General features: G+C 46.1%; 1 protein-coding gene across 1 annotated transcript in view; it reads left to right on the top strand.

Annotated features, from left to right (window-relative positions):
• The window catches only part of hmcn1 (hemicentin 1), a 271629-nt gene that overhangs the window by 175120 nt on the left and 81391 nt on the right, over window positions 1–15118 (top strand). The window contains 7 exon segments of the mRNA XM_046300125.1: window positions 1378–1504; window positions 1604–1758; window positions 1912–2190; window positions 2279–2560; window positions 8015–8123; window positions 9988–10157; window positions 12969–13123. Coding sequence (XP_046156081.1) covers window positions 1378–1504; window positions 1604–1758; window positions 1912–2190; window positions 2279–2560; window positions 8015–8123; window positions 9988–10157; window positions 12969–13123 — 1277 coding nt within the window.

The following is a 15118-nucleotide window of genomic DNA, read 5'->3' as shown; positions in this document are numbered from 1 at the left end:
GACTGGCTGGGTGAATAGAGGCAGCACTGACTGGCTGGGTGAATGGGGGCAGCACTGACTGGCTGGGTGGAGGCAGCACTGACTGGCTGGGTGAATGGACTGGCTGGGTGGACAGCACTGACTGGCTGGGTGAATGGGCACTGAATGGGGCAGCACTGACTGGCTGGGTGAATGGGGACAGCACTGACTGGCTGGGTGAATGGGGCAGCACTGACTGGCTGGGTGAATGGAGGCAGCACTGACTGGCTGGGTGAATGGGGACAGCACTGACTGGCTGACTGGCTGGGTGAATGGGGGCAGCACTGACTGGCTGGGTGACTGGCTGGGTGAATGGGGGCAGCACTGACTGGCTGGGTGAATGGGGGCAGCACTGACTGGCTGGGTGGGGCAGCACTGACTGGCTGGGTGAATGGGGGCAGCACTGACTGGCTGGGTGAATGGGGCAGCACTGACTGGCTGGGTGAATGGGGCAGCACTGACTGGCTGGGTGAATGGAGGCAGCACTGACTGGCTGGGTGAATGGAGGCAGCACTGACTGGCTGGGTGAATGGCTGGGTGAATGGGGAATGGGGGCAGCACTGACTGGCTGGGTGAATAGAGGCAGCACTGACTGGCTGGGTGAATGGGGCAGCACTGACTGGCTGGGTGGAGGCAGCACTGACTGGCTGGGTGAATGGAGGCAGCACTGACTGGCTGGGTGAATGGGGACAGCACAGCACTGACTGGCTGGGTGAATGGAGGCAGCACTGACTGGCTGGGTGAATGGGGACAGCACTGACTGGCTGGGTGAATGGGGCAGCACTGACTGGCTGGGTGAATGGAGGCAGCACTGACTGGCTGGGTGAATGGGGACAGCACTGACTGGCTGGGTGAATGGGGGCAGCACTGACTAACTGGGTGAATGGAGGCAGCACTGACTGGCTGGGTGAATGGAGGCAGCACTGACTGGCTGGGTGAATGGGGACAGCACTGACTGGCTGGGTGAATGGAGGCAGCACTGACTGGCTGGGTGAATGGGGACAGCACTGACTGGCTGGGTGAATGGGGACAGCACTGACTGGCTGGGTGAATGGAGGCAGCACTGACTGGCTGGGTGAATGGGGGCAGCACTGACTAACTGGGTGAATGGAGGCAGCACTGACTGGCTGGGTGAATGGGGGCAGCACTGACTGGCTGGGTGAATGGGGGCAGCACTGACTGGCTGGGTGAATGGGGGCAGCACTGACTGGCTGGGTGAATGGAGGCAGCACTGACTGGCTGCGTGAATGGGGGCAGCACTGACAGGCTGGGTGAATGGGGGCACCACTGACTGACAGTCTCCTTTGACTCCTTGATATTATTCATATCTCAAATCTTCCCCTTGTTCCCTTCCTTTAGTCCCCCCCACCATCGTAGGGACTGGCTCCCCTCGGGATGTGTCGGCAGTGCTCAACCAGGAGATCAGTCTGGACTGTAAGGTCAAAGGAACTCCCTTTCCCACAATCCAGTGGTACAAAGACAGGAAGTGAGTTCCCTCCTCCATTAGTTTTGTATAGACTAATATAAACAATTCAACTGGATATGATTCTAATCCCATGGGGTGTGTCTCCCCTCTCTCTCCCAGACTGGTGTTCCTAGGTGACCCCAACATAGAGGTCAGCAACAAGGGCCAGACATTGAAAATAAAGAGTGCTCGCCTCGGAGACCAGGCACACTACCAGTGTAGTGTCACCAACGCAGCGGGCAAACAGACCAAAGACTTCAACCTCAGTGTCTACGGTGGGTTTGGATCAAAGCCTGTGCGTAAATGTGTACGTGGGTCTCAGTGTGCTGTGACTAAGGTGAATTAGTCAGAGGAATGTTTAAAGAGTGTTTGCATGGGGTGTGTATTCTGATTTACATATCTCTCATCCCCTCTCACCCTCACCTTAGTCCCTCCCACTATAAAGGGTGGTAACGTGACCTCAGAGGTCACCACCCTCCTGGATAATGTAGTAATGCTGGAGTGTGAGGCGCGCGGCGTTCCGCTCCCCGCCATCACCTGGTACCGTAACGGAGAGGCCATCCTGTCCAGCTACCAGGCACAGTACGTGGACCGAGGTCACTTCCTGCGGATCCCACGCGCCCAGGCATCTGACACTGGTCAGTTCAGCTGCAGGGTCACCAGTGTGGCGGGCACTGCAGAGAAGAACTTTGAGCTGGACGTGTACCGTAAGAACCCTAACTTTACCATAACTACCCTAACTCTACCTCACTTTGGATGTTTATCGTTTACATAATCCTAACCTCTCTCCCTCAGTTCCTCCTTCCATCAAGGGGGGGCAGGACACCGCTACAGAGAGAAAGGTGGTACTCACTAAGCCCATTAACCTGGAGTGTGAGGTAGGGGGGCACCCTCCACCCACCCTGACATGGTTGAAGGATGGCGTACCCGTCCGGAATGGGGAGAGCATCAACATTCTGGAGCAAGGCCGGAAAATCAAGATCCTCTCTGCTTCTGTGTCCGACGCCGGCCGCTATGTCTGCGTGGCAACCAGCGTTGCCGGGGAGAAGGAGATCAACTATGACGTCAGTGTCCTAGGTACAGTTGAAGTTTGCATACATACACCTTAGCCAAGTACATTTATATACAGTTTTTTCACAATTCCTGACATTTAATCCTATTAAAAATTCCCTGTCAGATTTTAAGACTGTGAAATGGTCAGAATAATAATAGAGAATGATTTAATTCAGCTTTTTTTTTCATCACATTCCCAGTGGGTCAGAAGTTTACATAGACTCAATTAGTATTTGCTAGCATTGCCTTTAAATTGTTTAACTTGAGTCAAACATTTTGGGTAGCCTTACACAAGCTTTCCACAATAAATTGGGTGAATTTTGGCCCATTCCTCCTGGCAGAGCTGTTGTAACTGAGTCAGGTTTGTAGGCCTCCTTGCTCAAACACGGTTTTTCAGTTCTGCCCACAAATTTTCTATAGGATTGAGGTCAGGGCTTTGTAATGGCCACTCCAATACCTTGACTTTGTTGCCCCTTAAGCCATTTTGCCACAACTTTGGAAGTAGGCTTGGGGTCATTGTCCATTTGGAAGATCCATTTGTGACCAAGCTTCAACTTCCTGACTGATGTCTTGAGATATTGCTTCAATATATCCTCATGACACCATCTATTTTGTGAAGTGAACCAGTCCCTCATGCAGAAAAGCACCCCCACAACATCATGCTGCCACCCCTGTGCTTCACGGTTGGGATGGTGTTTTTTGGCTTGCAATCCTCCCCCTTTTTCCTCCAAACATAACGATGCTCATTATGGCCAAACAGTTCTATTTTTGTTTCATCAGACCAGTGGACATTTCTCCAAAAAGTACGAAAGGACACGTCTCCTTCCTGAGCGGTATGACGGCTGTGTGGTCCCATGGTGTTTATACTTGCATACTATTGTTTGTACAGATGAACGTCGTACCTTCAGGTGTTTGGAAATTGCTCCCAAGGATGAACTTGGGGAGGTCTATAAAAACAATTGTAGGTCCTGGGTGATTTCTTTTGATTTTCCCATGATGTCAAGCAAAGGGGCACTGAGTTTGAAGGTAGGCTTTGAAGTACATCCACAGGTACACCTCCTATTGACTCAAATGATGTCAATTAGCCTATCAGAAGCTTCTAAAGCCATGACATCATTTTCTGGAATTTTCCAAGCTGTTTAAAGGCACAATCAACTTAGCGTATGTAAACTTCTGACCCACTGGAATTGTGACACAGTGAATTATAAGTGAAATAATCTGTCTGTCAACAATTGTTGGAAGAATTACTTGTGTCATGCACAAAGTAGATGTCCTAACCGACTTGCCAAAACTATAGTTTTTTAACAAGAAATTTGTGGAGTGGTTGAAAAACGAGTTTTAATGACTCCAACCTAAGTGTATGTAAACTTTCGACTTAATCTGTACATACACACACACACAAACCCACATGAACACACATATGCAAGGACACACACATGTGCGTACACACACACAGACACACACACATGCACACACGCACAAACACACACACACACACACACACACACACACACACACACACACACACACACACACACACACACACACACACACACACACACACACACACACACACACACACACACACACACACACACACACACACACACACACACACACACACACACACACACACACACGCATCTATTAGTGTTCAAGGTGAATGACCCCCCCAGTCCGTATGTATATCTAGATCTACCCAGTAATTCAGTTTATACATTCACTGAAATGTTTCCATTGTATTGTATCTGTCATCAAAGAGCACTAATTCACAGGAAAAGATAGCTTAGGTTTTCGGTGGCCGAACCACTTCGCTCAACCTCCACTTCCGTATCATATAGGACTGAATGAAAGAATTCCCAAAAGAAAGTGTTAACAACCTATTCTGAAGATTACCGTGGTTTAGAAGAGGGCCAGGAAGTGAGTTTGAGGAGACCACTAAGATTGCAGGTGTCAGTGAAAACACTGGGTTTTTCCTTTTCTTTGTTTCAGCGTATTATTAAAAATATCAGGACTCTACTGCTTTCTGTTTGCGAGTTACGTTAGAGGCTAGAGGCTAGAGGCTAGAGAGGGGAGGGGAGGGGAGGGGAGAGAGAGAGAGCGAGAGAGAGAGAGATTTCCTCTGTGTCCAGATGCTTAAGGACCTCAACCATCTGTAGTCTGTATTGTCTGACATCAGAGGAGGGATGAGGGCTTTACTCTGTAGTCTGCTGAACCTACAAAAGTATGTGGACACCCCTTCAAATCAGTGGATTCGACTATTTCAGCCACATCCATTGCTGACAGTGTATAAAATCGAGCAAACAGCCATGCAATCTCCATAGACAAACACTGGCAGTAGAATGGCCTCACCGAAGAGCTCAGTGACTTTCAACGTGGCACCGTCATAGGATGTCACCTTTCCAACAAGTCAGATTGTCAAATTTCTGCCCTGCTAGAATTGCTCCGGTCAACTGTAAGTGCTGTTATTGTAAAGTGGAAAGTCTAGGAGCAACAATGGCTTAGCTGCGAAGTGGTAGACCACACAAGCTCACAGAACGGGACCAGCAATTGCTGAAGCTCGTAACACGTAAAAATCGTTTGTCCTCAGTTGCAACACTCACTACCAAGTTCCAAACTGTCTCTGGAAGCAACGTCAGCACAATAACTGTTTGTTGGGAGCTTCATGAAATGGGTTTCCATGGCTGAGCAGCTGCACACAAGCCTAAGATCACCATGTGCAATGCCAAGCGTCGGTTAGAGTGGTGTAAAGCTCGCCGCCATTGGACTCTGTAGTAGTGGAAACACATTCTTTGGAGTGATGAATCACGCTTCACCATCTGGCAGTCAGACAGACTAATCTGGGTTTGGTGGATGCCAGGAGAACGCTACCTGCCCCAATTCAATTTGGTGGAGGATGAATAATAGTCTTGGGCTGTTTTTCATGGTTCAGGCCCCTTAGTTCTAGTGAAGGGAAATCTTAACACTACAGCATACAGTGACATTCTAGACGATTCTGTGCTTCCAACTTTATGGCAACAGTTTGGGGAAGGCCCTTTCCTGTTTCAGCATGACAATGCCCCCGTGCACAAAGCGAAGTCATACAGAAATGTTTTTGTCGAGATTGGTGTGGAGACTGGCCTGCCAAGTGCCCCGACTTCAATCCCATCGAACACCTTTGGGATGAAATGGAATGCCGACTGCGAGCCAGGCCTAATTGCCCAACATCAGTGCCCGACCTTACTAATGCACGTGGCTAAATGGAAGTAAGTCCCTGCAGTAATGTTCCAACATCTAGTGGAAAGCCTTCCTAGACGAGTGGAGGCTGTTATATCAGCAAAGGGGGGACCAACTCCATATTAATGCCCATGATTTTGGAATGATGTTAGACGAGCAGGTGCCTACATACTTTTAGTCATGTAGTGTAACTCTCTTTCACACACACGCGCACACACACACACACACACACACACACACACACACACACACACACACACACACACACACACACACACACACACACACACACACACACACACACACACACACACACATACACACACACACACACACACACACACACACACACACACACACACACACACACACACACACACACACACACACACACACACACACACACACACACACACACACACACACACACACACACACACACACACGTGCGCGCACACACACACACACACACACACACACACACACACACACACACACACACACACACACACACACACACACACACACACACACACACACACACACACACACACACACACACACACACACACACACACACACACACACACAGGTTCAGCTTGGCTCCGCTGGTCTACTCTGCCATATTAAACATTCAAACTCTGTCGGAATATAAAGCATGAGAATGTGTGCTGCCAAAGGCAGGTTAGTTAGCCTATGCTCAGCATCAATCATCTCAATATCTGGATGGTGATGGGCTCAACTGAATGCTGTGCATTATGCTCCACACAGCACTCTCATCAGTCAATCCAGATGTATTTAGTGGCTGGAATGTGATGTGAAGGATATCTGATCTAATAAACTCCGCAAAAAAAGAAACCTCCTCTCACTGTCAACTGCGTTTATTTTCAGCAAATTTAACAGGTGTAAATATTTGTGTGAACATAACAAGATTCAACAACTGAGACATAAACTGAACAAGTTCCACAGACAAGTGACTAACGTAAATTGAATAATGTGTCCCTAAACAAAGGGGGGGTCAAAATCAAAAGTAACAGTCAGTATCTGATGTGGCCACCAGCTGCATTAAGTGCTGCAGTGCATCTCCTCCTCATGAACTGCACCAGATTTGCCAGTTCTTGCTGTGAGATGTTACCCCACTCTTCCACCAAGGCGCCTGCAAGTTCCCAGACATTTCTGGGGGGTATGGCCCTAGCCCTCAGCCGCCGAACCAACAGGTCCCAAACGTGCTCAATGGGATTGAGATCCGGGCTCTTCACTGGCCATGGCAGAACACTGACATTCCTGTCTTGCAGGAAATCACACGCAAAATGAGCAGTATGGCTGGTGCCATTGTCATGCTGGATAGTCATGTCAGGATGAGCTTGCAGGAAGGGTACCACATGAGGGAGGAGAATGTCTTCCCTGTAACACACAGCGTTGAGATTGGCTGCAATGACAACAAGCTCAGTCCGATGATGCTGTGCCACACCGCCCCAAACCATGATGGACACTCTGTGTTACGCTCATTCCTTCAACGATAAACGTGAATCCGACCATCACCCCCGGTGAGACAAAATAGACAGTCTGAGCACTGATGGAGGGGTTGTACTTTCCTGGTGTAACTCTGGCAGTTGTTGCCATCCTGTACCTGTCCCGCAGGTGTGATGTTCGGTTGTACCGATCCTGTGCAGGTGTTGTTACAAATGGTCTGCCAATGCGAGGACGATCTAAGTTTTCATAACTGTGACTTTAATTACACCTCAACGTCTGTAAGCTGGTGCAAGTTCATTAATTGTTTATGGTTCGTTGAAAAAGCGTGGGAAACAGTGTTTAAACGCTTTACAATGAAGATCTGTGAAGTTATTTGGATTTTTACAAATTATCTTTGAAAGACAGGGTCCTGAAAAAGTGACATTTCTTTATTTGCTGAGTTTATGTATTGTAGTGGACAAGGTGACATGGAAACGATAGCGTGGATCAACGGTAAAATGTTGAGGTGATCTACAACCTGCAGATACACACACACACTAAGAGGGAGGTACAGAAAGAGTCTCTCTCTTGTCGAACAGTATAGCCTAGACATGTAATTAATAGCAAGTTCAATCAATTTCTCTACAGTATGTTTCTCTTTGTCAAGTGTAAATTACAGAGCTTTACTTGCTCAAAATCCTTCATGTAAAAAGTAGTTTTTGGGGTTGGTGTTAGCAACAGGACAATCTTGCTCGGACTTCTTCTGTATGTTATGGGTGTGTTTAGAACCCTCTGTCTGTCCAATCACAGTTCCCCCTGTGGTGGAGGGAGGGGAGGAGGTCACAGACACCACGGTCATCATCAACAACCTCCTGGAACTAGAGTGTCGTGCCACGGGAACACCTTCACCCATCCTCACGTAAGACCCATACACACACACACACACACACACACACACACACACACACACACACACACACACACACACACACACACACACACACACACACACACACACACACACACACACACACACACACACACACACACACACACACACACACACACACACACAATTTGCTTACCGCCCAAATAGGTCCACGGACGATGCAATCTCAACCACACTGCACACTGCCCTAACCCACCTGGACAAGAGGAATACCTATGTGAGAATGCTGTTCATCGACTACAGCTCGGCATTCAACACCATAGTACCCTCCAAGCTCGTCATCAAGCTCGAGACCCTGGGTCTCGACCCCGCCCTGTGCAACTGGGTACTGGACTTCCTGACGGGCCGCCCCCAGGTGGTGAGGGTAGGCAACAACATCTCCTCCCCGCTGATTCTCAACACGGGGGCCCCACAAGGGTGCGTTCTGAGCCCTCTCCTGTACTCCCTGTTCACCCACGACTGCGTGGCCACGCACGCCTCCAACTCAATCATCAAGTTTGCGGACGACACAACAGTGGTAGGCTTGATTACCAACAACGACGAGACGGCCTACAGGGAGGAGGTGAGGGCCCTCGGAGTGTGGTGTCAGGAAAATAACCTCACACTCAACGTCAACAAAACTAAGGAGATGATTGTGGACTTCAGGAAACAGCAGAGGGAACACCCCCCTATCCACATCGATGGAACAGTAGTGGAGAGGGTAGCTAGTTTTAAGTTCCTCGGCATACACATCACAGACAAACTGAATTGGTCCACTCACACTGACAGCGCCGTGAAGAAGGCGCAGCAGCGCCTATTCAACCTCAGGAGGCTGAAGAAATTCGGCTTGTCACCAAAAGCACTCACAAACTTCTACAGATGCACAATCGAGAGCATCCTGGCGGGCTGTATCACCGCCTGGTACGGCAACTGCTCCGCCCTCAACCGTAAGGCTCTCCAGAGGGTAGTGAGGACTGCACAACGCATCACCGGGGGCAAACTACCTGCCCTCCAGGACACCTACACCACCCGTTGTTACAGGAAGGCCATAAAGATCATCAAGGACATCAACCACCGAACCACTGCCTGTTCACCCCGCTATCATCCAGAAGGCGAGGTCAGTACAGGTGCATCAAAGCTGGGACCGAGAGACTGAAAAACAGCTTCTATCTCAAGGCCATCAGACTGTTAAACAGCCACCACTAACACTGAGTGGCTGCTGCCAACACACTGTCATTGACACTGACCCAACTCCAGCCATTTTAATAATGGGAATTGATGGGAAATGATGTAAATATATCACTAGCCACTTTAAACAATGCTACCTTATATAATGTTACTTACTCTACATTATTCATCTCATATGCATATGTATATACTGTACTCTACATCATCGACTGCATCCTTATGTAACACATGTATCACTAGCCACTTTAACTATGCCACTTTGTTTACTTTGTCTACACACTCATCTCATATGTATATACTGTACTCGATACCATCTACTGTATGCTGCTCTGTACCATCACTCATTCATATATCCTTATGTACATGTTCCTTATCCCCTTACACTGTGTATAAGACAGTAGTTTTGGAATTGTTAGTTAGATTACTTGTTGGTTATCACTGCATTGTCGGAACTAGAAGCACAAGCATTTCGCTACACTCGCATTAACATCTGCTAACCATGTGTATGTGACAAATAAAATTTGATTTGATTTGATTTGACACACACACACACACACACACACACACACACACACACACACACACACACACACACACACACACACACACACACACACACACACACACACACACTTTAATGCGCTCTGTCTCTCTCTCTGTTCTATAGGTGGTTTAAGGACGGTCAGCCGGTCAGGCAGGGTGAGGGGGTGAGGGTCACAGCTAACGGCCGTCGGCTGGTCATCTCTCGGCCCCAGGTCTCAGACACGGCACGATTCCAGTGTGTGGCAACCAACGAGGCTGGAGACCATAAGAGGGACTTCAATGTGGCCGTCCATGGTATACATACTGCTGTGGTTCTAGAAACTCATACTTTCTGTGATTTACCATTAGTATACAGTGCATTCGGAAAGTATTCAGACCCCTTGACTTTTTCCACATTTTGTTACGTTTCAGCCTTCTAAAATTGATTAAAATATAAATTTTTTTCCCCTTTACACACAATACCCCTTAATGACAAAGCCAAAAACTGAAATGTCACATTTACATAAGTATTCAGACCCTTGACTCAGTACTTTGTTGAAGCACCTTTGGCAGCGATTACAGCCTTGAGTTTTCCTGGCTATGACATGCTTGGCACACCTACATGCTTGGCACACCTGTATTTGGGTGTTTCTCCCAGTCTTCTCTGGAGGTCCCATCAAGCTTTGTCAGGTTGGATGGGGAGCGTCGCTGAACAACTATTTTCAGTTCTCTACAGAGATGTTTGATCGGGTTCAAGCCTGGGTTCTAGCTGGGCCACTGTGTTTTTTCAAATGTAATCAAATCAAACTTTATTTGTCACATGCGCCGAATACAAGTGTAGACCTTACTGTGAAATGCTTACTTACAAGCCCTTAACCAACAGTGCAGTTCAAGAAGAGTTTAGAAAATATTTACCAATGTAAATAGTCCGGTGGCCATTTGACTAATTGTTCAGCAGTCTTATGGCTTGGGGGTAGAAGCCGTTAGGAGCCTTTTGTTCCGAGACTTTGCGCTCCGGTACCACTTGCCGTGCGGTTGCAGAGAGAACAGTCTATGACCTGGGTGACTGGAGTCTCTGACAATTTTTGTGCTTTCCTCTGACACCGCCTGGGCCGTACGCACTTCCCTCTGTAGCGCCTTACGGTTAGATGCCGAGCAGTTGCCATACCAGGCGGTCATGCAACCGGTCAGGATGCTCCCGATGGTGCAGCTGTAGAACTTTTTGAGGTTCTGTGGATCCATGCCAAATCTTTTCAGTCTCCTGAGGGGGAAAAGATGTTGTCGTGCCTTCTTCACGACTGTCTTGGTGTGTTTGGACCATGATAGTTTGTTGGTGATGTGGACACCAAGGAACTTGGAACTCTCGACCCGCTCCACTACAGCTCTGTCGATGTTAATGGGGCCCTATTTGGCCTGCCTTTTCCTGTAGTCCACAATCACCTTCTTTGTCTTGCTCACATTGAGGGAGGGGTTGTTGTCCTGGCACCACACTACCAGGTCTCTGACCTCCTCCCTATAGGCTGTCGCATCGTTGTCGGTGATCAGGCCTACCTCTGTTGTGTCCTCAGCACACTTAATGATGGTGTTGGAGTCATGTTTGGGAGTACAGGAGGGGACTAAGTACACACCCATGAGGGGCCCCAGTGTTGAGGATTAGCGTGGCAGACGTGTTGTTGCATACTCTTACCACCTGGGGGAGGCCCGTCAGGAAGTCCAGGATCCAGTTGCAGAGGGAGGTGTTTAGTCCCAGGGTCATGAGTTTAGTGATGAGCTTTCTCGGCTTCATCTTGGCTGTGTGCTTAGTGTCGTTGTCCTGTTGGAAGGTGAACATTTGTCCAAGTCTGAGGTCCTGAACACTCTGGAGCTGGTTTTCATCAAGGATCTCTCTGTACTTTGCTCTGTTCACCTTTGCCTTCATCCATGTCAAGTCTCCCAGTCAGGTTTCCTACAGACGTGACGCTTGGCATTCAGGCCAAAGAGTTCAATCTTGGTTTCATCAGGCAAGAGAATCTTGTTTCTCATGGTCGGAGAGTCCTTAGGTGCCTTTTGGCAAACTCCAAGCGGGCTGTTATGTGCCTTTTACTGAGGGGTGGCTTCCGTCTGGTCACTCTACCAATAAGGCCTGATTGGTGGAGTGCTGCAGAGATGGTTGTCCTTCTGGAAGGTTCTCCCATCTCCACAGAGTAACTCTAGATTTCTGTCAGAGAGACCATCGGGTTCTTGGTCACCTCCCTGACCAAGACCCTTCTCCCATGATTGCTCAATTTGGCTGGGCGTCCAGCCCTAGGAAGAGTCTTCCACACTTCTTCCATTTAAGAGGGATGGTGGTCACTGTGTTCTTGGGGACCTTCAATGCTACAGCCATTTTTTTGGTACCCTTCCGCAGATCTGTGCCTCGACACAAACGTCCCGGAGCTCTATGGACAATTCCTTCGACCTCATGGTTGGGTTTTTGCTCTGACATGCGCTGTCAACTGTGGGACCTTATGTAGACAGGTTTCCAAATCATGTCCAATCATGTCCAATCAATTGAATTTACCACAGGTGGACTCCAATCGAGTTGTAGAGACATCTCAAGGATGATCAATGGAAACAGGATGGACCTGAGCTCAATTTCAAGTCTCATAGCAAAGGTTTTGAATACTTATGTCAATAAGTTATTTCTGTGTTTTATTTTTAATACATTTGCAAACACTTCTAAAAACATGTTTTCGCTTCGTCATTATGGGGTATTGTGTGTAGATTGCTGTATGTTGCTATGTCGTTCATTTCATGGTGTGATGTTGTTTATCTTTTGCTCTAAATGGAAGACCTGGGCTGAATATGTTGTAGTTTTTTCATGCAAATGCATGCTCTTTGATAATATTGAATTCTGGTATGTCTTTCACTATAATTCTGGTATTTTCCTATAATTCTGGTATGTCTTTCACTATATTTCTGGTATTTTCCTATAATTCTGGTATGTCTTTCACTATAATTCTGGTATTTTCCTATGTTGAATCTGTTTTTCTCTTTGCCTCCCCAATATCCTCTCCATTTGTCTGTAATCACTCTCTATGTTTTCTTTCTTCCACTCTATTCTCCCCTTTCCTCTCTCTCTTTTCATTTCTCTCTCTTTCACTCCAGTCCCTCCATCCATCCGCTCCACCGGTGCCTCTGAGAGGTCTGTGGTCCTTCACAAGCCCATCAGCCTCCAGTGTGTTCCCAATGGCACCCCTCTCCCCAGCATCACCTGGCTCAAAGATGGCCGCCCTGTGGACACCGCCCAGGAGCACCTGAAGGTACAGGACATGACTCTACCTCCCCATTTGGCCATCTCTGATACTTTTGTTCTAGCTCCCCCCTTTGTTCAGGTTTATTATTATTCTAAGTCCCAGTTACAGTAATACTCTAGATCTTATTGTTATTCTGTCCCAGTTACAGTAATACTCTAGATCTTATTGTTATTCTAAGTCCCAGTTACAGTAATACTCTAGATCTTATTGTTATTCTAAGTCCCAGTTACAGTAATACTCTAGATCTTGTTGTTATTCTTGTTCCCAGTAACAGTAATACTCTAGATCTTATTGTTATTCTAAGTCCCAGTTACAGTAATACTCTAGATCTATTGATCTAAGTATTGTAATATTCTTGTTGTTAAGTTCCCAGTTACAGTAATACTCTAGATCTTATTGTTATTCTAAGTCCCAGTTACAGTAATACTCTAGATCTTGTTGTTATTCTTGTTCCCAGTTACAGTAATACTCTAGATCTTATTGTTATTCTAAGTCCCAGTTACAGTAATACTCTAGATCTTGTTGTTATTCTTGTTCCCAGTTACAGTAATACTCTAGATCTTGTTGTTATTCTTGTTCCCAGTTACAGTAATACTCCAGATGTTATTGTTATACAGTAATACTCTAGATGTTATTGTTATTCTGTTCCAGTTACATTAATACTCTAGATGTTATTGTTATTCTAAGTCCCAGTTACAGTAATACTCTAGATGTTATTATTATTCTAAGTCCCAGTTACAGTAATACTCTAGATGTTATTGTTATTCTGTCCCAGTTACAGTAATACTCTAGATGGTATTGTTATTCTGTCCCAGTTACAGTAATACTCTAGATCTTATTGTTATTCTGTCCCAGTTACAGTAATACTTTAGATGTTATTGTTATTCTGTCCCAGTTACAGTAATACTCTAGATCTTATTGTTATTCTAAGTCCCAGTTACAGTAATACTCTAGATGTTATTGTTATTCTGTCCCAATTACAGTAATACTTTAGATGTTATTGTTATTCTGTCCCAGTTACAGTAATACTTTAGATGTTATTGTTATTCTAAGTCCCAGTTACAGTAATACTCTAGATGTTATTGTTATTCTAAGTCCCAGTTACAGTAATACTCTAGATGTTATTGTTATTCTGTCCCAGTTACAGTAATACTCTAGATGTTATTGTTATTCTTAGTCCCAGTTACAGTAATACTCTAGATGTTATTGTTATTCTAAGTCCCAGTTACAGTAATACTCTAGATGTTATTGTTATTCTTCCAGCTGGTCAGATGTAGTTCATGTGTGTGTTTCCGTGTTTCCATAGCTGGAGGCGGCCGGTAGATGTTATTGTTATTCTAAGTCCCAGTTACAGTAATACTCTAGATGTTATTGTTATTCTGTCCCAGTTACAGTAATACCCTAGATGTTATTGTTATTCTTAGTCCCAGTTACAGTAATACTCTAGATGTTATTGTTATTCTAAGTCCCAGTTACAGTAATACTCTAGATGTTATTGTTATTCTAAGTCCCAGTTACAGTAATACTCTAGATGTTATTGTTATTCTAAGTCCCAGTTACAGTAATACCCTAGATGTTATTGTTATTCTTAGTCCCAGTTACAGTAATACTCTAGATGTTATTGTTATTCTTAGTCCCAGTTACAGTAATACTCTAGATGTTATTGTTATTCTTAGTCCCAGTTACAGTAATACTCTAGATGTTATTGTTATTCTAAGTCCCAGTTACAGTAATACTCTAGATGTTATTGTTATTCTAAGTCCCAGTTACAGTAATACTCCAGATGATATTGTTATTCTGTCCCAGTTACAGTAATACTCTAGATGTTATTGTTATTCTAAGTCCCAGTTACAGTAATACTCCAGATGATATTGTTATTCTAAGTCCCAGTTACAGTAATACTCTAGATGATATTGTTATTCTAAGTCCCAGTTACAGTAAGACTCCAGATGATATTGTTATTCTAAGTCCCAGTTACAGTAATACTTAGATGTTATTGTT

This window comes from Oncorhynchus gorbuscha, linkage group LG15 (assembly GCF_021184085.1).
Source record: "Oncorhynchus gorbuscha isolate QuinsamMale2020 ecotype Even-year linkage group LG15, OgorEven_v1.0, whole genome shotgun sequence".
Taxonomy (NCBI): Eukaryota; Metazoa; Chordata; class Actinopteri; order Salmoniformes; family Salmonidae; genus Oncorhynchus; species Oncorhynchus gorbuscha.
Note: the sequence above shows the minus strand (reverse complement) of the source record. Positions and strands in the feature narration are given on the sequence as shown.